We start from the raw sequence: 27,102 nt of genomic DNA on the forward strand, positions 1-27,102 counted from the left end.
ATTCCTTGAAATATAACTAGTCGACCTATTCAGTTGTATAATTTGTTGCTACCAAATTTCTTCATATTTAATTTTTTCTTACAATGTGGAATTTCCCTATCAGGGTCAAACCTACAATCCACCTAGCCTCCATCTCTGACAGATGACTCTCAAGTTCCTGCTTCCTTTGATAAATTATTGTGTAGTTGTCAATGGATAATTTATCTACATGTACTTTGGTACCATTTCCATTTCTAAACTATAAAACCTCTTACTAAGGTCTATGAGTTTCCCACTCTCATATATATATGATCTTTAATTTGTATTACACTCATCTCTCATGAGGTATTTCCTTCCTGCCAAGCCCCAGTGCACTTTGCTTACCCTTAGTCATTCTCAAGGTTCAGGACTTACGTTCTAAAGCAGTGAGCAGCACTCACAAGCCATGTGTCATTAATCAAAGTTGCTCCACAGCGATGGATCCCATCCCATTGCAGACTAGCTTGCCATGGCCATTCACCCTCTTGTACCTCTGTCCCACCAACAATCCTGAGACTCTGTCTTGTAGTTTTGTTCCTTCGTGTCCCACAGCCTGCAAAAGAGATGATGCATTAGTTAGCAGTTGTTTTTTAAGTAATCAAATTGTGTTACTGCGTCTCAAATTTCTTATACTTTGTGCTCCAACAGTATCATATATTTTCTCTTGTTCTTACCTTTGCTTAAACTGTAGTGTTCCATTTATTTAACTCCTATTCATCTTGTAAGATTTAAATCAGTCATTACCTTCTTTAGGATGCCTTCCCTAATAATTCCCTTGCCTCCAGACTGGATTACTTATGACTTTCTGGATGCTTACATCAAAATAATAATAACAATAACAATAATAATAACAATAATAATACTCTGTGTGTATATATGTCTCTATATAATAGATTAATATATATTAGTTTATATTATTGTATGTATATATATCTAATATTAGTATGAGGATATTGTTTATAACAGGATGTCTCAATTGGCACTATTGACACTGTTAGATGGATAATTCTTTGTGTGGGGGGCCGTCTCATGCGTAATAGGATGTTTAAAGGATCCCTGGCCTATATACACTAGTACCAATAGCATCCCCCCCCCACAATCATGATAACCAAAATGCCACAACAGGACAGAGTCACTTGGGGGCCAAATTGCCCCTGTTTGAGAACTATTATTTTAGAATTCTGTTTATGCATTAGTCTCATATATCTAGTCTCATTTGAGTATGAGCTGCCTTAAGCAAGGAGTAAATCTTATCCATTTTATATCCCTATTGACTAACACAGCACTAGCAAATAGCAAGTTCCCACTAAATATTGGTGACAAAAATATATGCCATTTAGGTAATGGGATTATCCTTTGGTTTTATGTTTAGTTAAGTTTGTGAATTAACCAACATTCTGAGCTGGTGAATAACACACTTCCTTTCATCTTTTTACATAAATGTATTTTGTACTAATTCTGTTAAATATCAAATATATTCTCTAAATCATGGTAGGGTACTCTGCTATAGGGGAAAGGAAACACTAAGCCTTGAGTCAGTATTTTTTTAAAATATGGGTGAAGATATTATCTGGGCCTTCAATAATTTCATCAATCTATACTCCAACCCCATAATTGTCTGCAATTTTTACAATAGGGATTAATAACATCAAGATTTTATTTAGTGTAGAGTAACACTAAATTTCTGCCTCTAGCTGACAAATAGCAACATACAGATTACTTTTATATAATCTTTAGAAAATGTTCATGAGAGTATATTGTAGATATCTGCAATCAAAACATTGAGAAGTATTTTTACCTTTTCTTTAACAACTGTACTACTCTCTTCCACTACACATCTGCCACAAGCCCCATACATCCATTCCAAAGTCCTCCCAGTTTTTATCCTTTTGCAATAAAATGTGCCTCAGAAATAAGATAAAATACCATGAGCTGTGCACAGATCAAACTTTATTCTGACCCTATAATACCAACAAAGCCTAAATAAACTAGAGTTAAATTTTTTCATTCAGGTAATGCAATTTTAATAAATATATTAAACTTACAATTGTTCAGAAAGTTGTCTGTTTCTGTCTTGTTGATTTCTGAAACACACAGAAATGGTGAATAGAACAGGGTCTGCACATCAGAATTTCATAATGCCTCTGAGTACTTCAAATACTAAAGGTTGCTCAATTCCATTATTAGATAGTATCTCTATGTTGTTAAAAAAAAAAAAAAGCAACACAGTTAGTTTATCATAGATAGAATACGTTCATTGTCTTGGGGAGAAGGGAGATTTGAACAGTGTTTCTTAAACTTTAGTGTGGCTAAAAGTCACCTAGAGAGCATCTTTATGCTGTAAATTCCTGTTCCTCTTCCCAGTGATTCTGACTCAGTAGCTCTGTGCTGAAACCCAGGAATCTGAATTTTATAGCCAGAAATAAGATGCAGGTAGTCCAGCCTTTTGGGGGGACATACTATTCTAAACCAGAGTATTGATTCCCCAGATGCGATGATATTTTTATTGACCATTATTTCAGATTTTCTTTTTTTTACCAAACTCATAGGCATAGTTCCATCTGTATAACATATTCCAGTGGCATATCCATAAATTTGTCCTTACTCCCATTTAAAAGCAAATGTTATCCTTTTCCAGGTCTTCTTTCTGCTGAAGTTTTAGCAAGACAGTTTGCCCTCAAATTGTCATTCAACTCTAGCCAGTGGCTCCTTAGTTTGTTGACTTGTCAACAATCAGGTCTTAATCCTATCCAAACACTAAACCAACTGACAGATACATAAAACTTTAAGAACTCAAATTTCCTGACTCAGTAGATTTCCAATGGCCCAACCTATTTTCTTAGAACATGGCAAGATGGGAGTTCTAAATGCAAAAAATTTTTAAGTTAATTTTTCTTTTAGTATTTAATAGTATTGATTTACCAAAAAAAAAAAAAATCTGTATTCTTGAGAGGCTTCTTTCTGACTTTCTCTGTTCTGGCTGTATTTGGGGAAAATGGCAAAAATGAGGAAGAAGTGACCATTTATTCTCAGTAAATAAAACACCACCACCATTAGTCTCCCTATTTCAATAACCTGTTCTTTATTTCAAGCTTTTCCTAGAGAAAATTCTGGCTTTGCATTTTTTTTTAATTGGAGTATATTTTCTTTACAATGTTGTGTTAGTTTCTGCTGTACAGTGAAGTGAATCAGCTATATGTATACATATATCCCCTCCCTCTTAGACCTCCCTCACACCCCACTCACCCCACATCCCACCCATCTAGGTCAGCACAGAGCACCAAGCTTTCTGTGCTTTATAGCATGTTTCTACTAGCTATTTTACGCATGGTAGTATACATATGTCAATCCTAATCTCTCAGTTCGTCCCACCCTCCCCTTCCCCACCTGTGTCCACATATCTGTTCTCTACATCTATGTTTCTATTCCTGCCCTGCATATAGGTTCATCTGTACCATTTTTCTAGATTCCACATATATGCGTTAATATACGATACTTGTTTTTCTCTTTCTAGCTTACCTCACTCTATGTGACAGACTCTAGGTCCATCCACATCTCTACAAATGACCCAATTTCATTCCTTTATATGGCTGAGAAATATTCCATTGTACATATGTACCACATCTTCTTTACCCATTCACCTGTCATTGGACATTTAGGTTGTTTCCATGTCCTGCCTATTGTAAATAGTGCTGCAATGAACATTGGGGTGCATGTGTCTTTTTGCATTATGGTTTTCTCAGGGTATATGCCCAGTACTAGGATTCCTGGGTCATATGGTAGTTCTATTTTTAGTTTTTTAAGGAACCTCCATACTGTTCTCCATAGTGGCTGTATCAATTTACATTCCCATCAACAGTGCAAGAGGGCTCCCTTTTCTCCACACCCTCTCCAGCATTTACTGTTTGTAGATTTTGTGATGATGGTCATTGTGACCAGTGTGAGGTGATACCTCATTGTAGTTTTGAGTTGCATTTCTCTAATAATTAGTGATGTTGAGCATCTTTTCATGTGCCTCACTGCTATCTGTATGTCTTCTTTGGTGAAATGTCTGTTTAGGTCTTCTGCCCATTTTTGAATTGGGTTTTTTGTTTTTTTGATTTGAGCTCCATGAGCTGTTTGTATATTTTGGAGATTAATCCTTTGTCTGTTGCTTCATTTGTAAATATTTTCTCCCATTCTGAGGGTTGTCTTTTGGTTTTATTTATGGTTTCCTTTGCTGTGCAGAAGCTTTGAAGTTTCATTAGGTCCCATTTGGTTATTTTTGTTTTTATTTCCATTGCTCAAGGAGGTAGGTCAAAAAATATCTTGCTGTGGTTTATGTCAAAGAGTGTTTTTCCTAAGTTTTCCTCCAAGAGTTTTAGAGTCTCCAGTCTTACATTTAGGTCTTTAATCCATTTTGGGTTTATTTTTGTGTATGGTGTTAGGGAGTATTCTAATTTCATTCTTTTACATGTAGCTGTCCAGTTTTCCCAGCACCACTTATTGAAGAGGCTGTCTTTTCTCCATTGTATGTTCTTGCTTCCTTCATCATAAATTAGATAACTATATGTGCATGGGTTTATCTCTGGGCTTTCTATCCTGTACCATTGATCTATATTTCTGTTTTTGTGCCAGTACCATCCTGTCTTGATTACTATAGCTTTGTAGTATAGTTTGAAGTCAGGGAGCCTGATACCTCCAGCTCAGTTTTTCTTTCTCAAGATTGCTTTGGCTCTTTGGGGTCTTTTGTGCTTCCATACAAATTGTAAAACTTTTTCTTCTAATTCTGTGAAGAATGTCATTGGTAATTTGATATGGATTGCATTGAATCTGTAGATTGCTTTGGGTAGTATAGTCATTTTCACAATATTGATTCTTCCAATCTAAGAACATGGTATATTTCTCCATCTGTTTATGTTATCTTTGATTTCTTTCATCAGTGTTTTATAGTTTTCTGAGTACAGGTCTTTTGCCTCCTTAGGTAGGTTTATTCCTAGGTATTTTATTCTTTTTGTTGCAATGGTAAAAGATTGTTTCTTTAATTTTTCTTTCTTATCTTTTGTGGTTCGTGTATAGGAATGCAAGAGATTACTATGCATTAATTTTGTGTCCTGCAGCCTTACCAAATTCATCAATTAGTTCTAGTAGCTTTCTGGTGGCATCTTTAGGATTTTCTATGTATAGTATCATGACATATGCAAACAATGACAGTTTTACTTCTTCTTTTCTGATTTGGATTCCTTTTATTTCTTTTTCTTCTCTGATTGCCATGGCTAGAACTTCCAAGACTATGTTGAATAATAATGGCAAGAGTGGACACCCTTGTCTTCTTCCTGATCTTAGAGGAAGTGCTTTCAGTTTTTCACCATTGAGAATATTTGCTGTGGGTTTGTCATATATGGCCTTTATTATGTTGAGGTAGGTTTCTTCTATGCCCATTCTGGAGAGTTTTTATCGTAAATGGGCATTGAATTTTGTCAAAAGCTTTTTCTGCATCTATTGAGATGATCATATGGTTTTTATTCCTTAATTTGTTAATATAGTGTATCACATTGATTGATTCGCATATACTGAAGAATCCTTGCATTCCTGGGACAAATCCCACTTGATCGTGGTGTATGATCCTTTTAATGTGTTGTTGGATTCTGTTTGCTAGTATTTTGTTGAGGATTTTTGCATCTATATTCATCAGTGATATTGGTCTGTAATTTTCTTTTTTCTGATACCTTTTCTGGTTTTGGTATCTGGGTGATGGTGGCCTCATAGAATGAGTTTGGGAGTGTTCCTTCCTCTGCAATTTTTTGGAGGAGTTTGAGAAGGATGGGTGTTAGCTCTTCTCTAAATGTTTGATAGAATTCACCTGTGAAGCCATCTGGTCCTGGACTTTTGTTTGTTGGAAGATTTTTAATCACAGTTTCAATTTCATTACTTGTGATAGGTCGTTTATATTTTCTAATTCTTCCTGGTTCAGTCTTGGAAAATTGCACCTTTCTAAGAATTTGTCCACCTCTTTGAGGTTGTCCATTTTATTGGCATATAGTTGTTTGTAGTATTCTCTTATAATCCTTTGTATTTCTGTGGTGTCAGTTGTAATTTCTCCTTTTTCATTTCTAATTTTATTGATTTGAGTCTTCTCCCTTTTTTTCTTGATGAGTCTGGCTAAAGGTTTATCAATTTTGTTTATCTTCTCAAAGAACCAACTTTTAGTTTTATTGATCTTTGCTATTGTTTTTTTCATTTCTATTTCATTTATTTCTGCTCTGACCTTTATGATTACTTTCCTTCTACTGTTTGGGTTTTCTTTGTTTTTCTTTCTCTAGTTGCTTTAGGTGTAAGATTGGATTTTTTGTTAGAGATTTTTCTTGTTTCTCGAAGTAGGATTGTATTGCTATAAACTTCCCTCTTGCTACATCCCACAGGTTTGGGGCATTGTGTTTTCGTTGTCATTTGTTTCTAGGTATTTTTTGATTTCCTCTTTGATTTCTTCAGTGATCTCTTGATTAGTTAGTGACATATTTTTTAGCCTCTATGTGTTTGTTTTTTTACAGCTTCTTTTCCAGTAATTGATTTCTAATCTCATAGCGTTTTGGTTGGAAAAGATGCTTGATACAATTTCAATTTTCTTAAATTTTCCACCGCTTGATTTGTGACCCAAGATGTGATCTATCCTGGAGAATGTTCCATGTGCACTTCAGAAGAAAGTGTATTCTGCCACTTTCGGGTGGAATGTCCTATAAATATCAATTAAATCTATCTGGTCTATTGTATCATTTAACAAGGCCCATATATATTCTGTCTACAAGAGACACATTTCAGACCTAGGGACACATACAGACTGAAAGTGAGGGGATGGAAAAAGATATTCCATGCAAATGGAAATCAAAAGAAAGCTGGAGTAACAATACACATATCAGATAAAATAGACTTTAAAATAAAGACTGTTACAAGAGATAAGGAAGGACACTACATAATGATCAAGGGATCAATCCAAGAAGAAGATATAACAGTTATAAATATTTATGCACCCAACATAGGGGCACCTCAATACATAAGGCAAATGCTAATGACAGTAAAAGGGGAAATTGACAGTAACACAATAATAGTAAGGGACTTTAACACCCCACTTACACTATGGACAGATCATCCAAACAGAAAATAAATATGGAAATACAAGCTTTAAATGGCTTTGCATGTTGATACTGTTAAAAAAAGCAATAAGGAGACTCAAAATGGAGTGACTTGTGCTAAGTCCTACATCAGCAAACCACCTAATACCTAGCCTAATTGCAGTTTCAGCGTGTCTCAGGAATGTGACCTTTAATCAGTCAATCTGGAATTACCTGGTCGGCACCAGTGAAGTAATCTGTCTGATAGACCCCACCTACTCCCAAATGAAGTTGCCCTTTCATGACACAGTCCACTCCGTTAGAAAGCTTCCTTGTCTCACCTCCTTCTGGCTATAAAAATCTTCCATTTTGTACAGCTCCTCAGAGCTCCTATCTATCTGCTAAGGCGGAATGCTGCACAATTTGTGAATCATTAAATAAAGACAATTAGATCTTTAAATTTATTTAGTTGAATTTCTTTTTTTTTTTTTTTTTTTACAATACTACTAACAGGGCTGACTTCATGAGTGTGTGACTTGTGTATCTGCACTGAGTCCTGCTCTCAGCATGACCTCTCACTTGGTTTAATGCTCACTGTCTTGAAATTCATAATAATTTTATCTCATAACATGTTTGGAAGTGAAGATTGACAGGATAATAGAGATGGCATGGGCAGAGGAGATATACACAATAGGTGTGCCCATGGATTCTTGCTACCCCGTTTGTATATATCATGCACAATATCCTACGAACTAAGAATTCCAGTGGACCCACAATGTTTAGCAAACTCAAAGCGAGTATGAGGTAAGTGTGTGATGTCTACCACTGTGTAAGCAGAGGGTAGTGACAGTCTCAGGAGGCTGTTTTCTGTTTGAACCAGAACTTGCTTAGAACACAAAAGAAGGCAATGGCATTCTAATAAACATGAATGACTAAGGGACCCTCACATATCCTTTCTTGCTCCCATTATTTCTTTGTATTAACCAACAGCTTCAGCTGAAAATAATGACATAGAAGGATCTTTTGGTTCTTCCTCACATAAGCTGAAGGTAGAAAGCACTGGTAAAATGTGCCTGTATCAAGAAGGGAAATAAAAAATGTTGAGTTAGACTTCTGTAGTGTTTCCATTGTATGGAACCAAAATACATGCATGGATGAGCTATGAAATACAGTTGTATAATTTTCATGATTCCAAATAAAAATTAAATGCTTTTATATTTACATTTGAAGTTGACATTTCACAATATAAAGGTGAACAGCAAAACTCATGCTAGTAATTTAAAGTTTGGATTTTTTCACTTAGAATATCATTAATGAACAAATAAAAATGCCATGATAAGTCGAGAGAGACCATGAAAGAAAGCAAAGTCTTATATCTTAGTACCTTTAACAGCATTGTTTAATTGCTTTTCAAAGAGTCCTACACTTTCACTTTGCACTGGACCCCACAAATTACATAGCTGGCCCTGACAAGTGAGCCTCCTTTTCTAAGCAAGTAGAGGGGCTGACCACCAGGTTAGGCCTCTAGTTACATCTGTCAGCTTTTATATCAGCACTTGTATTCATTCTTTCTACTTGTCCCCTATTCTGTAGTTTCTAGTGCTGCCATATCCAATATTCTATTCACTAGCCACATGTGCCTAGTGAGCTCTTGAAATGTGGCTAAACTGAAATGCGCTGTAAATATAAAATATACAATAGATTTCAAAGCCTTATTACCAAAAAAAACTCATGAATAATATTTACATGGGCTATTTGTCAATATAAATTACATTGTGAATACAATGTAAATTACATTAGTATTTCAACCAGTAGTCAGTTACATGGACTACTTGTTGAAATAGTACTACTTTGGATATATTGGGTTAAATATATAAATTATTTAAATACATTTCACATGTTTACTTTTACTTTTTTAATGTGGCTACTAGAAAGTTTAAGATCATACATGTGGCTGGCACACTATTTCTACAGACTAGCATTGTTCTATAGCACATGACTTAGCTTTTAACCAGTCTTTTATTTCCCCTGAGGATCTCCTATTTTTTTTACTTTCTAGTAATGAGGACCTATCACTGTTTATCTTGTCCCCCTGCCCTGACAAAAACAAAAACCTCAGATTCTTCAAATTAGTTGTAAAATATACCAAAAATAATTTATACCAAAAACTAAATTATAAACTTTTCATCAGTAAAGGGCCTAAGTAAAGAAGCTAACAAGGTTTATTAATGACATTTGAAAGCAAATATGTGGATGGCATGAATCTTTCCACCCGTCATACTCAGAACATAAAAAGTAAGCAACAAGAAAAAGAAGAGGAATAAATACACAAAGCCACTTTCTCCATTTATCATTTGATTCTATAGCTAAAGTGTAAGCCCCAATATAGAAAAAGAACACAGGCTCAGGGGTTAATGACAGACTTGCATGGGTGGTGAAAGTTTAAGGTAGTATTAAAAAATTTAAAACTTCATTAGAACCAATTTAGTCCCAAAGAAATATTCTGTTGGTGACAAGATCCCCACAATGAAAGACATCCAAAAACTTTTTAAAAAATCAGTGCCCAAGACCAGACTTAACATGGAGCTATTCTATGTAAGAGAATTGAACTACATAATAGGAAATAAACTTACTTTTAATTTCAACTAATTCAGGATTTAATTTAGGGGGTCCTACAGCATCTTGCAGCTTTTCATATAGAACATGTTGAATAATTTTACTTATGGTTTCAGGATCCTCTGTAGAGGGAAATCTAAAAATCAGCAGCATATGAGCCAGCAATCCATGTTCCTCCTGACTGTGGACCAAAAAGGAAAAAAAAAAAAAAGAGAGAGAAAGATGGTTTTTAAAAATAAAGTTCCAAATAAGATTTATGGTAATATCAAACTCTATTTTTTTCTTTATCATTCATTTGAAGCACAAACACACACACAAAACAAATCCATAAATGTAATTTTAAAAGATCTAATTTGTTTTCTTCTATACTCCTATTGTTTGCCATATATAGAACTCCCATCTCAGCCTCTCTGATAACTAACTAGTATGCTCATGATCTCCCTTACCACCACAGGATCTAGTTAAATACTTGGGTTATTAATATAGAAAACAATTCTCTTGTCAACCATTCAAAATTATCAAATAAAATGTATGGTAAATATGAAATCAACTCTGGCTTTGGCTTTCAGGCTTAATTTCCAGTGGCTTAATTAAATCCAGTGATTTCTCCTAAGCAGCCTCAGGCTCTCCTAAACAACTCCCAATCCTAAGGACAGTAGAAAGCTTGAGCAAGTTGTTTTGACTTCACGTGATTATATTTCCAAGATAGAGTGTTAACTAGCTTTAGCATTATTTGAATGAATTACTACTTTGGAATCATCCTTTTTTTTTTTTTTTTTTTTGGAATCATCCTTGACTACACTTTCTCATTCTCTGTCAGTTACTCTACCCCTTCTTTTCAAATGCAATCAGTTCCCTTTTAGTCTGGGTGCAATAAGCTGCCTCAGTGCTGGGCCCCGGGATGGGTGAGTCCAAGTACATGGGCCCTTTAAGGAGCCATCTCCCAGATGGCTACAGTTTTGTGGATCTCAGGACTCAAACCCTGTTCATTTTCAAAGTTAGATGTTTTGGAGGCTCATCTCTCAGGTGCACATCCTAAAAGTTGAGGTGCCTGGTATGGGGTTTGAACCCTTCAGTCACCAGGGAGAATCTCTGGGTTTTGAGTTTTCTTCCGGTGTGGGTTGCTCTGCTGGGGTGGAGTTTATGACAAGATTGTGTCCCAGTGTCTCCAGCCTGCTTCAATGTGGTTTTCTTCTCATTTGCCCAATGTGTAGTATTTACTCAGCCAACTTTTTTTTTTAAGAGAAAATTGTTTCTTATGTAGCTGCACTCAGTGTGTCCATGGGAGAAGGTGAGTTCAGTTCTTCCTACTTCACCATCTTGAACCAGAACCCCAAACAATTTTACTCCTCACTGTATACTGCATCAACTCCTATGCTCCCAAACTGTAAGTGGGAATATAAATTAGAATCTCATTTTTGGAAGGCAGTTTATCTGTTATAAATTTGATTATCCATCTTCTTTGATACAGCATTTCTGCTTTTAGAAGTTTAATCTTCAAATACACTCTTTTGTGTGCAAGGAGATATGTACACATATGTTGTCATAACCTTATTTTTAAATCAGAAAAATATGTAACAACCCAAGTGTTCATCAAAAGGGCATTGGCGAAGAACCTAGTGGCAAGACGGGAATAAAGACACAGACCTACTAGAGAATGGACTTGAGGATATGGGGAGGGGGAAGGGTGAGATGTGACAGGGTGAGAGAGTGGCATGGACATATAAACACTACCAAATGTAAAATAGATAGCTAGTGGGAAGCAGCCGCATAGCACAGGGAGATCAGCTCGGTGCTTTGTGACCACCTAGAGGGGTGGGATAGGGAGGGTGGGAGGGAGGGAGATGCAAGAGGGAAGAGATATGGGAACATATGTATATGTGTAACTGATTCACTTTGTTGTAAAGCAGAAGCTAACACACCATTGTAAAGCAATTATACTTCAATAAAGACGTTTAAAAAAAAAAAAAAGGGCATTGGCTAAATCAATCTTGACATATACTTGTAGTGAAATACTATACAGCCAGCCAAAGAATGAAATAGATCTATATGCAGTCATTGGGAAAATGTTAAATATAAATTGTTAACAAAACGTATCATTTCTGGGTGTGAAATTATTGGAGAGGGGGCTTTCACTTTCTATTTTTTGTAATACTGTGTTATTTGAATTTTATAAAATTTTCTATTGTTTTTGTAATCTGAAAAAAACAAGTAGGACTTTAAAGAGATCATTGTTATATATCTCATCCCATTTCACTGCCTCAGCAACCCTATAATCTATTACTTACTCTTTCTTCTTTCTCTTAAACTATTCCTATACTGGCTGGCTAATAGAGACAAAAACAAACAAAACTCTCCCTCTATCCCAGCTATACAATTTATCTCACACCTTCATATCACAGAAAACCTTCTTAAATGGGTAAATTACGTTCTGCCTCATATATACTTCATTGCAGTCTGCATCCTCCCCTTTTGTTCCACTGAGTTGTTTCTCTGCTTGAACACTAATGACTTCCTCATTGACATTTCCAATGCATTCTTTCTAGTCACATTACTTGGCGTCTCAGGAGTCTTGTCGATGCTGACAACTCACTCCCTGAAACGTTCTGTTGTTAGTTTCAGTGGTGCCTCTCTTGATTCTTCATTTTTCCTCCTCCTTCCCTATTTCCCTATTTTCTTCTATTTCCTTAAACACTGTCGTTCTTCAAGCTTTCTTCATCATCCTTTTTTTTTCTTGCATTACCCCTTTTCTGAGAAATTCTGTTGACACCCACACTTTCTAATACTTTGAGTTGATGTTGAGCAAATTTATGTCTTCACTTCAGTTTCCATTTCCTCCCTTACATCAGATGCATATTTCAGGCTCATAAGGTCCCTTAGTACCTCAAATCAACATCTCTAAGACTGACTTTATCTTTCCAACAAATTACACTTCTCATATTGTAGTAACAGAAGAAAGAATAATGAGTAGCAAGATTTCTGGGATGAAGGGGTAAACAAAATAGAAAGTTATTTGGAAGACAGAATTGGTAGAACTTAGTTATTCATAAAGTGCGAGGGGCCCAGGAAAGGGAGGAGTGTGGGATGACTTCCAGGTTTCTCATTAGTGTGATTGGGTTTTTCTTGAGTTTAAGAATTTTCTGTGGAACCTCCATGTGGAGGTGTGCGTGGGCAGGCATATAGTTCTAAAAATCAGGACAACAGTTTAGATTGGAAATAGAAACTTGGGTTTCAATAGCACATGAAACCATGATGTGGGTGGATGAAGTCCCCTTGAGAGAGTGAAAATTTAAGAACTGGAGAAGCAGGTCTAAGAAAAAGTAAAATTTCAAACACCAAACAGTATGGAATTTTCAGGAGAAAGTGAGCAAACTAACACCTCAGAGATGTCAACTAAGTAATAGAATGAGAAGCAGGTCTAAGAAAAAGTAAAATTTCAAACACCAAACAGTATGGAATTTTCAGGAGAAAGTGAGCAAACTAACACCTCAGAGATGTCAACTAAGTAATAGAATGAGAAGTAACTTGGAGTTTTTGTCATTGAAATAATGTTGGAAATAGCTCTTGTTTTATTTTGAAAAATACCAATAATTTGTATTAAGACAATACATTACTTAAGATCCTCATATAGTATTTTGCTTAAAATGTTATGCTCTGGATTCTATTTATTGACAGTTGATGATCAAATCTGAGATCTTAAATATTTGTAGAAAAAACGAGTGGAATGAAAGAAAGGAAAGAAAATTGGTAGGAAGGAGAACCAAGGGGAGAAGAAAAATCTCATCTACTACACTATTTTACATAGGACACTTATTTGCTATTAAACCGAGGGATGTGGCTTAGGTCCCTATTTGTGCTAATTAGGGTTTCCAAAAAACACACACACAAACAAACAAAAAAACAGTTCTATAACATAACCACCAATAATACTTCTGTCCCTCAAAATCATCTTGCAAATGCTATCTTTTGAATTTAAAGAACGAGTAAGGCACATTGTAACCCATGACTTATACAGAACAGGTACCAAATTAACATCTGTTGAATTGAATTATATCATATCATTAATACTTCAAACAGTATTTATTACTGACCAGGTTAACAGCTTTAGTTTTAAATTATATTCAGAAGTCAGCATTTTAGATCTACATACCTGAACTTGATAATGTGAGACTTGACAAATGCTTGCCTCAATGAAGATCTATGAAATGCATTTTTCACCTGTTCCAAAAATATTCAAAATACGTCAGCAAGGATAATTTTCTGAAATTCTGCAAGTTGATTCAAAGCTTAAAAACATTTTTAAAAAACTTAAAAACAAAACACATTGACTGACATTTCACAGTGTGCTGAACTTGAGGAATCTCTTTTTGTATTCTACTCAGTGATTTCAACTGAACTCTGCTTTAGGAATTATAGGAGCTGGGGAACCATAGTAGGGGGGCCAGGAGTGACATCTTCTGTGTTATACTCAGAAAGAGACAAAAGACAATAAACAGATTGGGTTTTGAAAAGTAAGAGTAAGCATCCACACCGTGAGATACAGACTTTTACCGTAGATAAACAAAGGAAATGAAAAAACTCTGTCAAGTGGTAGGTCATAAAAATAAGAACAATCTATGGCCACACCATCCTGAACATGCTGAATCTCATCTAATCTCAGAAGCTAAGCAGGGTTGGGCTTGATTAGTACTTGGAAGGGGGAAATGAATGCATAATGGTGTCACATGTTTCTCAAACCTGGTGAAAAAGTTACCAAATATCCTGTCATAATCTGCACTCAATTCAGCTCAAGATGCTCTTAGGAAGGCCCAGGTGAACTGGGATACATAGCCTAATACCTCCTATAAGGTTTACTCTAATAGGGTGGAAGAATGTATTTTATGGAGGTATTTCTTACTACTACAAATAAGAATTCTAACCAACTTAAATTTTTAAATTAAAAGTCAAGATAAACACATCAAGTGTTTCTTGTTTTCACTGTATGGATATTTACCAAACACAGATACTACAAGCTGGTAATTGACTGACAGAAACAATGAGCCTTTTTATTCTTTCTTACATTTTGTTTGACTTCTGAGTCTTTGTGCCCAAGGAAAGTTACTTCAATTATGAGACAAATCAGCACAATTCAAATGAGTTCTCTAATGACAGCATTCACTTGGAAATATTTATTTAAAGGTTTATTTTTTTATCAAACAATTTCAAAATTATTAATTTTTAAGAGTATTAAAGTCCTATTTATATTCCTATATATTTAAGTCAGTCTGGATCTTATAAAAATTTTAGTGAATGGCACAAAAAACAAGGAAAATAGTTGCATCTTTACTTGATCTCTTTAGTTCCATTTCCTTTCCTTTAATGTATGTTATATTTTAAGGAGATATATGTACATATATATGTATATATATCCTAAAATATAGCTCCTTAAAAAGAGCTTATTTGCTATTTCCCTGGTTTGGTGTTTACAAGTACAAATACAACCAGGATTTGACCCTCTCCTCAGCAAAGTATCCAAATCCTCCGGCTCCTAGTCTACCAGGCAGTTTCCAGGTGGGCCACTGCCATTCTGTTCTCACTCAGGATATTGGAACTGGAAGACAATTTGGAAATTTTCTAGTCTAGTGCCTTAATTTTCACATAAGAGAATTTTTCCAGAATGATAAAGAGATATGTCAATGACACATCACTGGCTAGTAAATGGTACTAGAACTAGGTGTCCCAACTCCTAGTTTAGGGTGCTTTCCATCACATCATTTCACTAATTACTTCACAGACTACCAGGAAAAGTCTAAATTATTCTCTAAGTAGTCTGACAACGAAGAGAAGTCATCACCCAGGCTCTTGCTCTTTTGACCTATACTGCTAAATTTTCCACTATTTAAAATATTCAATTCATTCCTCAGGATGAATATTGATGCCCTAAGGATAAAGATGAATATCCAAGGATTTCCTATAGACTTATGTACCAAAAACTTGTCCAAGGTTGGATGTTTTTAAATACTAAAATACTTTTCAAGTATGTGTCTGAATAGTTTCAATCTTGTGTCCTTTTGCTAAAGGTCTCTTCTTTAGGAAATCAGTAATACAGCAACTGTATTTTGGGTCACCCTAATATTCTCAGAATTTCTAGACTCTGCTGATCAATACTGTAGCACTAGCTAAGGAAGGGTGAGTAGGACGTACAAAAAGAAATGGCTAAAAGTCACTAGGTTTAGCCCCGTAAGGCATATTCCTCCAAGTCATGTATTGTTAGTTTTGTCTTATATCTCTCAGGTAGGGCCTCTCCCCATTTTGCAAGATATACAAGATCAGTTGAATGGATGTTTGAGAAGCTAGGATACTAAAACTTATGGTAAAAAGTGATAGCAAATACTCTAGAAGTGGGAATAAAATGCTTACCATTGATTCAATTTTCTGGCTCATTTTTGTGAAATTTTTAGAAGCCTCTTTTCCAAACTCATCATATAGTTTGTCACTTGTAAATGACAATGTGCTATAGTAATTGTAGGTCGTCCTTTGATCTACAAGGATAGAGGAAAAAACTCATCATACTTTTTATCAGATGTGTGTAAAGCATCATCATTTCCCCATTTGGTAGTTGCTAGACAGACTGAGACAGGAAACTGGTCATCATCTCCATCATCCTGTTCTGACCTTCATGGTTATCTCAAATAAAAGACAACAACGTGGGCTTCCCTGGTGGCACAGAGTCTGCCTGCTAATGCAGGGAACACGGGTTCGGGCCCTGGTCTGGGAAGATCCCACATGCCGCGGAGCAACTAGGCCCGTGAGCCACAATTACTGAGCCTGCGCGTCTGGAACCTGTGCTCCGCAACAAGAGAGGCCGCGATAGTGAAGAGGCCCGCGCACCGCGATGAAGAGTGGCCCCCGCTTGCCGCAACTGGAGAAGGCCCTCGCACAGAAACAAAGACCCAACACAGCCAAGAATAAATATAAAAATAAATACATAAATAAATAAACCAGAGAAGGCAGAAAAAAAAAAAGACAACAACGTTCATCATCATAAGATTTAGAGTATAAAAGCCATATGAAATGCTTGGTGTTCCTGTAGGCTAATTAGTCATGTGTTATCCATTCCTGAATAAGCCACAAGAAGCAGTAAGTCACACCATCTGAGCACATCAACAGGAATAGATTCAGAAGCTTCCCAAGAGTAAATGCATTTTTATATTTAAAAAGTAGATTTCTTCCAATTCCATAAACTATACATCAATTCTTGCCATAGGGACTCTAGTGTAAGAATATTTATTTTGGATAAGGAGATGAGGGTAGGGATTAAAATGCTAGGAGCTCAGTATATAGAAGTTTAAGGAGGTAGAGTTGCCACCGGACATAACCCTCCAGAGACACTACTTAGTTTCACCTGGTTCCCTTGTCACTCCATTTATTTTCTCCCACCAGCCATAGGAATTGGTTTGTCTGTTTCTTTAGCCATTGTCTCCACTTTCTGCATCCAGTTTAAGCAGCCCATGTTTTTGGTCTGCTGAAGAATTAGTGCAACACAGCTTTTCCTCTACCCTCCTGTACATGAAGCAAGCACAGAGCTCAGAAGATTCATTCCATGAATATTCATGCTGACTATCGTTTCTGTGAGAGACTCTGTGCCAAGCATCTAGAACACGATGGTTGCGTATGGTTATGATAGGAAAATGGAGTGTGCCTCATCAATCTCAGTTGTTCTCTTGCTTCTCATCCTTTCCCTCACTTAAACCCTGGAGGGAAAGGAAACTAACATTAGACACCTGTGTCCCAAGCATATTTGCATATCTCATTCAATTTAAAACAACCCCCATAAGAAAGTAGTATTATCCACATTTAACAGATAAAGACTACCATCTCAGAAGTGTAAATAAATTGCCCAACCTCAACATGACATGGCCAGAAAAGACTGAACTGGGTTTCAAGCTAAGGCCTAACTCCCAAAGCACAAATTTTCATTATATATTGCTTCTTGGAGTGGAAAAAGCCAAATACACTCACTGAGGCTATAGGAGAAATCTCTAGTTTTACATGAGAGTTATATAAGAAAAAAAGAAAAAAAAAACTACCAGTAAATTCCAAAAGAACATTATAGCCATCCAGAGGATTTGTTGGGACAGAAAGGGAAGCCTCTGGTCAGACTCGGACAAGGCCTGGGGAGGGGTTGGTTATGCATAAAGGAGATGGATGACACTGAAAGGTCAGGGTCTCCTGAGCATTAGCCACTCAAGTGAGGGTCTAGGGAGGATTTGCCTTCCTCCCTCTCTTTCACTGAATGACCTTGCCCTTGCCCTGAATGGACTGTTTGACCTGAAATGCAAGCAGATCACAGTATACACAATTTCAAGTAACGTTTTTAATTTATCTAAATATTGACCAATAGTTTACTTTAGGTCTAAAGTTGGGCCCAACATGTATCCGGAGAAAACCATAATTCAAAAAGATACACATACCCCAATGTTCATTGCAGTACTATTTACAATAGCAATTATGTTGTATTGTAAATTGTACTGTATTGTAAATTTACTATTACAATACATGGAAGCAACCTAAATGTCCATCGACGGAGGAATGGATAAAGAAGATGTGGTACATATACACAGTGGAATAAGAAAGCCATACAAAAGAATGAAATAATGCCATTGGCAGTGGCATGGATGGACCTAGAAATTGTCATAGTGAGTGAAGTCAGACAAAGACAAATATCATATGATATTGCTTATATGTGGAATTTTAAATAATGGTACAAGTGGACCTATTTACAAAACAGAAATAGAGTCACAGATGTAGAAAACAAATTTATGGTTACCAAGGGGGAAATGGGGGGAGGGATAAATTGGGAGATTGGGATTGACATATACTCACTACTAGATATAAAATAGATAACTAATAAGAACCTACTGTATAGCACAGGGAACTCTATTCAATACTCTGTAATGACCTATATGAGAATAGAATTTTTAAAAGAGTGGATATATGAATATGTATAACTGATTCACTTTGCTGTACAGCAGAAACTACACAACACTGTAAATCAACTATACTCCAATAAAAAATTAAAGAAATAAAGTTGGGCCCAAGATTCTGCATTTCTAACAAGCTCCTAGATGAGGCTGATGTTGCTGGTACCTAAGCACATGTTGAATAGTAAGGTTCTAAAGAGGAGGAAAACATACTCTTCTACATCCTTAGACCTGTTTCTATTCAGTTATTAGATTGAATTATTTGAAATTGCCATTTATATAGGTTAAAAATGGTCAAATATCAGCAATTTTATATGCTTCAACCAAATGAACAACTTATCTATAGTCAATATTTTAATCTGCCTGATAGACTCAAATAGGTTGCTAGGTGTCAAAACATATTTCCAGTTACCAGAATTATACGGCATGTGCAGTTGTTGAAAAATATTACTGAGAATATTAACAGAAAAGAAAAATAAGGATGAACATGAGTTTGCTGATAATTTTCTAACAGCTTTGTGATTCTATAACCTACAATGATGTTCATAATAGATTCACCTGCTGTCATTCAAATCACAAAAGGGACAGAAACGCAGTCCCAAAGGCCACTGGATAAAAACTGAACACACAGTTCTATGCTGTCCTGGGTTTTATGCCAAAATGATGCAGTCTGATCACCTCCATCTTTATCTGCCTGTTTCTACAATAGATTCGTTTGGCTCAGTTTGGTTACCTAGGCGTGCCAGCACCTAAATTCTCATGTATTATATCTACTCTGTTCTTAGGTTACATCTCTAAACAAAAGACAGGTCACAAATATGACAGTAACACATATCATAACAGTTGCTGTTTATTCAGGTGTGCTGTGTGGGCAGCGGACGTTGTGTATTACTCAGCTGATCATCCCAACAATAGGGTACACAGGAACAGGTTACTGAAATCTTACCAGGTTTTTATTGTATGCATATGAGTAAGATTTGTAAGCCTTATAATACTTGGCTTGGGAAGAGGCAAAAGAGAAGTAGTAAGAACATTATCTCTCACTGAAGTAATAAGATCCCTAACATGACTAGGAATTCCTTGTTAAGTCAGACAAACCAAAATATACCCCAAGAAAATATCATAGGTATGATTCATTTATTTTTATCATTCAGTATTCAGTAAACATTAATTATCTAATATGTGCCTAATAAGTTCTTTAATAAGTTCTAGAAATACAAAAATGAGTAAAACATAGGCATCCATGGAGAGGAATAATGATGCTTACAACATAATGGGACTTAATATATTCAGAACAGAACTGTAGAATTATAAAGTTATTTTAGCTATTCTTTTTATACTAAAAAACATTCTCCAGAGAAATTATCAAAATGCAGATAGTCCAAATTCAAAGACCTGCATATGGGCAAATTCTATCCCCGCCCCCCAAAAAAAAATCTTTGAATACTTTTTCTTTCAGGAATAATCCACCTTGTTTAGGAAAGTAAGATTGGATTTGTGTCTGCTAGTAGAAGATAACCAATTTACAGATCACCATCTCTCTTTACAAAAAAGCAACTGCTGCAAATTCCCAATTAAATTAGAATCGAGTGATTAGCTTCTTTGGTTACAGGGTCTTGAACATCAAAGCATTATCTAGTCGCTAAGGGAGATATTAAACAAATAGGTCAAAGTGGAGTCAACTAATTAAAACCTGAGACAGAGTAAGAAGGAAACTTCAGAAGGGTTGTTATGCCCTAGAAGAACAGTTCTGAAGTACCCTGGGGACCTTTCTAATAACATAGCAGTGTTCAGGGTTCATCTAGCAGGGAGGTACCTGATTACCGCAGAGTGAACCTCTTTGTAATTAATATTCTCAGCATATCCTATCTTCTTTAATCACTTGCAATATATACCAAGATGATTTTAAAATAATGAATAGGCATTTATTCAACAATATGTTACTATAGGCATTTTCCCGACTTACTAGTACAAAATAGAGCCTACTTCCCTATGACCCCTGATTGTACAATTTATTGAGCTGTCAGGATTTCAATGAGTTGGAGTTATTTTAAATCAAGATGATTGTCCTATGACCTCAAACAACTCCAAACATTGGACTGTAGCTTTCCTATCGTTTTCCCTTAATTAAGACTTGATTATTGCTTGTTAATGAATATGAAAGCTAGCATGCTATTCCCAGCAGGAAGCATTGCTACATCAAAGATAGAAGAAAGAATCCTCCTTGGCTTGTGAGGATTAAATGAGTAACAAGGCAGGTGAAGAGTTCTTTGTACCAGCTATGCAAACAAATTATAGTAATGAATGAATCAGCTTGAGGCAAATCAAAACATGTATGTAATCAGGAAATATTTGAGGTAAATCACATGATGCCAGGGCAACCCATACTTACTGTATCTCACATAATGAACGATGAGTCCGATGCACACTGCCAGGACAATCAGGGATATAAAGGTGATGAGGCCAATAACCCAGGGCTCCAAACAAGCTCTCGTCCTGGCCCTCACCACAGCTGGTCTGAGAAAGAAAGCAAACAGATGGATTATATTACAGTGCACACTCATACCCACTCCTTAGGTGAAGTAGATATTCCTGGGGAACTAATTCAGGACACTCAGTTAGAAGGAAGAGTACTGTTTTGTCTTAGAACACACCCTAATCCCTGGCTGCTGAAGCCATTCCTGGCTCTGGTTGCTTGACCTTAGGCAGGTAATTTGACTTCTCTGTATCTCAGTTTCCTCGTTCAAAAAATGAAGATGATGGGCTTCCCTGGTGGCGCAGTGGTTGAGAATCTGCCTGCCAATGCAGGGGACATGGGTTCGAGCCCTGGTCTGGGAAGATCCCACATGCCGCGGAGCAACTGGGCCCGTGAGCCACAATTACTGAGCCCGCGTGTCTGGAGCCTGTGCTCCACAACAAGAGAGGCCGCGATAGTGAGAGACCCGCGCACCGCGATGAAGAGTGGCCCCCGCTTGCCACAACTAGAGAAAGCCCTCGCACAGAAACGAATACCCAACACAGCCATAAAATAAAATAAATAAATAAATAAATAAATAATTTTTTTAAAAAATGAAGATGATAATGATAGTACCAATCTTATAGGATTATTGTAAGGATTAAATGAATTACTGTATGTAAAGTGCCTACAACAGTGCCTCGCATGTATAAAGTGCTATTTAAGAGTTAGCTATGATTTGCTGAGCCAGCTATGTGCAAGATACCAAGTCGGGCACTTCCACTGTAGAATCTTAAATGGCCTATGATATATGTTACAGTTTGAACCATATTAGGTTCAGGGCAGAGTTTCTAATTCTATTCTCTTACTATTTTTCTGAAACAAACTTAGAGGATACACATAAGAGATAACTAGAGGTCTCTTCTAAAGAACCTGAGTGTTTGAGCTAATATTGACCTCTAAACTTCAGCAATGCTGCAGGAAACCCCTTCTGCATGAAACTTCCTCAACCTCTCCCCTTTGTTCTGCCTTCAAAAATACATGTTACTGAAAAATGTTGATCAACCTGATTTTTGTTTGATTAGTAAAGTTGCCGTTCCCTTGTGTTAAAATAGCTGCTAAACAAACTCAAAAGTTAGAGAAAATGAAATAAGTCAGAATTGGCCAAGTTGTTTAAATACGATGCTGTTATTTTAAATTTCTTGAGGTATTTAGCATGTTGGTAGAATCAAGGCATGTGTTCTTATCTCCAGAGCAGTCTGGTACAAGAACTGAGGGAAAGGGCAGTGTTATCCTGAAGGAGCACCTGGGGTTGCTTCAGAATAAAGAGAATTCCAAGTCCAGCCCTTTCCCTACCAGCTTGGACAAGTTGTTTAGACTCTGAACTAATTTTGTCCATCTGTCAATAAGAGACAGCCTACCCATTCTGTTTAAAGCACATGGTTGACTGTGGGACCCAGAATGAGATCATGAATGAAAACTTCTTGGAAACTGTGAAGCATTTCACAATAAATAATCGTTGCTTACAGAAATCAAGGGAACTCCGTTTCCTGATGATACAAGACCAGGAAGCGACATAATCATCCTGGTCCCTGGCACACCATCATCCCATCTTGGGTCTGTCTCAATGTCCTGTTTGGTGGGAACACTGTTGCAGAAGTCAACAGTGTCATCGCCACATGAGTCTGCCCTGCTGAAGTCACTGGAATGTAGTGGAAGGCTCCAGGGATTCTACTTGGTCTCCTCCCTTATTTCTGTTATATCCCCATGGGGCTGTAGCTGAGGAAACTATCTTTCTCTCCCCAATCTCTTCCATCTCCAGTTCTCCCTTGAGTGGGATTCCAAGCACCTGTTCCTAGAATGACAATTACTGTAATATAAAAAGACTTCTCCACTTCTCTTCTGCACATTTCTTACGTGAAAACATGCATAAGAAACTTATAAACTGACTCCTGTTCCTTCATCCCTGAATGCTTGCTATTCATTTGTTGCAGAAGAAAGGAGATGCATATAGCAGACATAAGCAAAAGTTTGGAGGGAATATGGGGAGGGAAGGGCTTCTCAACTAGTTTCAACACATGCCGGATGAAGAATATGAATTTGTAAATGTAGGAAACAATTGATATTGATATAATCATCAAAAGAATACGTAGAACTGTGAAATATAAGACAGAAGTTCTATTTATTCTACAATAACTCTTAATCAAGACAGAAAATTAAAACAATGCAGCCATTAAATTGATGAGGTAGAGCTACCTGTATTAACATGCAAAATGTCAATGATATATTTTAACGAAAAAATATTGCAGAATAATATGCATCCTATGTTCCAGTTTTTGTACATAATAAAACTATATGTGTAGGTGCATAGTGAAGTATATAGAAAGACACACAAAATTTTTAACAGTAAGAAGTGGAATAACAGAAGTAAGAGAGCAACTTTAATTTTAATTTATGTACTTTTTTATGTTATGATGGATTTTTTTAAAAAAGAAACATCATGCTTTCGAATTAAATGAGAGAGAGAGAAAAAGAGAGAGAGAAGGTAACGAGGACGGTTATACATGTCTTTTCATGGAGTTCCTATCACTATCTTGTTTGAGGTACTGCTGTGTCTTCTTTTCCTGTCTCCCACCTTTCAACACTATTTTAGGGATGCTCTGTCTTTGGTGGCTTTGAGGGAAATAATAGGGATAGTATGGGATAAAGAAAAAAGAGAATCCATCAAAAACACTTTGAATAAACAGTTAAGAGAGTATGTTTCTGATTCTGACCACCAACCTACTGTATAGTGTAGTACCAGCAGATTCATTTCTCTCCCTTATTTTCTCCATATGAAAAACAAGGATAAGAATTCCAGACCCTTACTAACTTGATGAGCTCTTAGAGATAAAAATGATGAAGTATTTCATTACTTTGAGCTGCCCAGTAGAAAATCATTGTACAAATAGTAAGGACTATTATTATTATCATCATTATTTTAATTATTAATAATAATGGTAATGACCACATTACTGAGATTTTTTTCATTGGAAATATTATCTCTTCCCTTCCCAGTCTGTATGAGATTGCTTTTCAAACTGATTCACCCTGTTTCTTAATCACTTTTTTTGTTTGCTTTCTCAGCAAGTGATTCCATACTGAATTGCTCCAAATTAGATGTAGTAGAAGTGTGCTAAAAAAAAAGTTAGTAAAATGGAGGAATAAATCTATTTTACATATCCACAGACACTTGTGTAACTAACCTCTTCCTGCACATAAACACTTGTCCAATCATTACTGGGGCCTGTTGAAACTTATATGAACCTCCTCTTGTAAAACCACCTTCAGACAGACTGGATAAATTCTAATAGCTTCAGTGGTATCAGATTTCTTTCTATGATTTTTCTTTTCAGTTGAGGATGTGTAATTAGACAGTGAATGTAGCAGGTGAATATAGCAGTTAAAATATGGTTATATTTTTATAAGCTCCAAATTGCCAGAAGACAAGTCCAGAGGTGCATTATCATTATCACTTCTTAATGTGTCTTTTTCTAGAATAGTATAAGAAAGAAAAGCAGCAGCAACAACAACAAAAAGAGGAGGGGAAAAAACATACTACCACAAATAAACCACATGGCAAGCACTGGAGAACCATAAGTCAAGGCTCACAGTGCTTCAGAGGAAAGTTTACCAGAACAAACGCTTTCCTAACACCACCACCATGGACTGATTAATAGTAGATGTCCAACTCGTTGCCCATTCTCTGTAATGGTAAGCAGTGCTGATATTCTTAGTTGGAATGTTTCACCAGCTCAGTCCAGCTGAGCTGTTTTGAATGAACACAGGCACAGTATCTATAAAGCTGGTGATGCTAATGCATCATTAACTACTTAAGCCAGAGGTCAGCAAAGTTTTCTGTGAAGGTCCAGATAGTAACTATTTTAGATTTTCTGGACCACACACTCCTTATTGCAATTAGTCAGCTCTGCCATTGTACTGCAAAAGCAGCTACAGACAATACATATACAAATGAACATGGCTGTGTTCCAATAAAACTTTATTTCTGTACACTGAAATTTGACTTTTGTATAATTTTCACTTGTCATGAAATATTTTTTTTATTTTGATTTGTTTCAACCATTTAGAAAGTATAAAAATCACTCTTAACTCAAGCTCAAAACAGGTCGTGGGCTGGATTTCACCCTTGGGCCATAGTTTACTGATGGCTGACATAAGCAATAGACTACAAGTCAATGATAATAATGTTGGGAAGTTATAATAGTCTTTTCATTTTTTAGTCTCAACTGCATGGCAAATCTAATTTAGTGTGTCTCCAATCCCATTACCACTAACTTTGTTCTGATAATTGTCACTAAAACTCATCGTCCAGCTCAATAACAGGTTTCTCGTCTGCCTCCCCAATCTCTGAATCATTGTCCATTACAGTAAGTGCTCTTTCTGGAAGTGATAGAGCCAGTGGCTGAGATCACTTGAAACCCAAGTTGGCCTCAGTTAGCCTGGCATTACCCCTCTTCCCCACGAGCTTTCTAGCTCTTTGCCTTTGTTCCTGCTGCCTCCTATATGGAGTAACTCAGAGTCTGTAATTTGCTTGCATCATAAAAGCCTTTGTGCATTTAAGAGCCAGTTCAGAAAAGTCCCCTTTATTTCAGTAAGCTATATTCACCCCTAAGTATCACATCACAATATACATTTTGAGCCTCTTGGGGATAATGTCTGTGCCTTACTTATCTCTTTATTCTCTGACCACTCTGATGCTCAATATATATTCACAGAGGGGATTGAGTTGAAGTTGATTAAGCCAAATTGAACTGACCATTTGTCAGTACCACAATATGGGTTTCAACCTCTCTCAAAGCACTTCTGTTCTGCCTTAGTCTTAGAAAAGAACTTGGAATATTACAAAAAGAAAAGAAAGGTCAGACATTGTGAAGAATAATTACTATTTAAGTAAAGCCTGATTTCCATAAAACACTTTATATAATAATCAAGCTTTGTGGTTAATATGTCTATTTCACCTGTTTAAAATATATAATTTTGCAAATATGATTTTATCTATCTACTGTAAAGTGTTATCATAGTACAGAAAGTGATAAATGAAAATAAGGAGACATTAATTTCAGGAGACACTTCTTATTTGCGGTCATTGAATGTCTGTATATAATTACAATATTCAAACAAAAGCATAAGGAAAGACACCACAATGAAGAAACAGCATAGTACCTTATGACATTACTAATTCCCTAAGTCAGTGCTTAAGTTTTAAAATATTAGTTAATAAATATTTATTCAGTTTTTGTTGTGTATTTGGCACTAGCTCATTTCTTTACCTTATAGATTGTGCCTGCTTGTCTTATTCACACAAAAACTTCAGATGCTTTGTGCTTTGTGGAAGACTCATATCAGCTGGCATTGGTGAGATCTTCAATCTTATAAGATTAGATTCTTATTATAGTCTAGAACAAGACTATTAAAATATCCAGGGTGGAACTAAAATTTTGAATACATGCTCATGGATCATATGTTTTCATTGCTATGTTTTTTAAAGAAATACAAATAAATTACTACTTATAAAATTACAAATAATCCAGAGGGCAGACAGCAAAAGCAAAAAGAACTACAGTCCTGCAGCCTGTGGAACAAAAACCACATTCACAGAAAGATAGACAAGATGAAAAGGCAGAGGGTTATGTACCAGATGAAGGAACAAGATAAAACCCCAGAAAAACAACTAAATGAAGTGGAGAGAGGCAACCTTCCAGAAAAAGAATTCAGAATAATGATAATGAAGATGAGCCAGGACCTCGGAAAAAGAATGGAGGCAAAGATCGAGAAGATGCAAGAAATGTTTAACAAAGACCTAGAACAAACAAACAGAGATGAACAAAACAGTAACTGAAATGAAAACTACACTAGAAGGAATCAACAGCAGAATAACTGAGGCAGAAGAACGAATAACTGA

The 27,102-nt window shown here is 36.2% G+C and overlaps 1 protein-coding gene across 1 annotated transcript in view; it reads right to left on the minus strand.

Moving 5' to 3' along the window:
• TMPRSS11E (transmembrane serine protease 11E) overlaps positions 1-23,104 on the minus strand; it is a 37,243-nt gene extending 14,139 nt beyond the window's left edge. The window contains exons 1-7 of the mRNA XM_061191012.1: positions 23,058-23,104; positions 21,078-21,202; positions 16,122-16,243; positions 13,873-13,940; positions 9,740-9,903; positions 2,064-2,102; positions 394-571 (exon numbers count right to left, since the gene is read on the minus strand). Coding sequence (XP_061046995.1) covers positions 394-571; positions 2,064-2,102; positions 9,740-9,903; positions 13,873-13,940; positions 16,122-16,243; positions 21,078-21,202; positions 23,058-23,104 — 743 coding nt within the window. The remainder of the gene's footprint in view (positions 1-393; positions 572-2,063; positions 2,103-9,739; positions 9,904-13,872; positions 13,941-16,121; positions 16,244-21,077; positions 21,203-23,057) is intronic.
• Between the last annotated feature and the right edge of the window lie 3,998 nt (positions 23,105-27,102).

This window comes from Eubalaena glacialis, chromosome 5, assembly GCF_028564815.1.
Source record: "Eubalaena glacialis isolate mEubGla1 chromosome 5, mEubGla1.1.hap2.+ XY, whole genome shotgun sequence".
Taxonomy (NCBI): Eukaryota; Metazoa; Chordata; class Mammalia; order Artiodactyla; family Balaenidae; genus Eubalaena; species Eubalaena glacialis.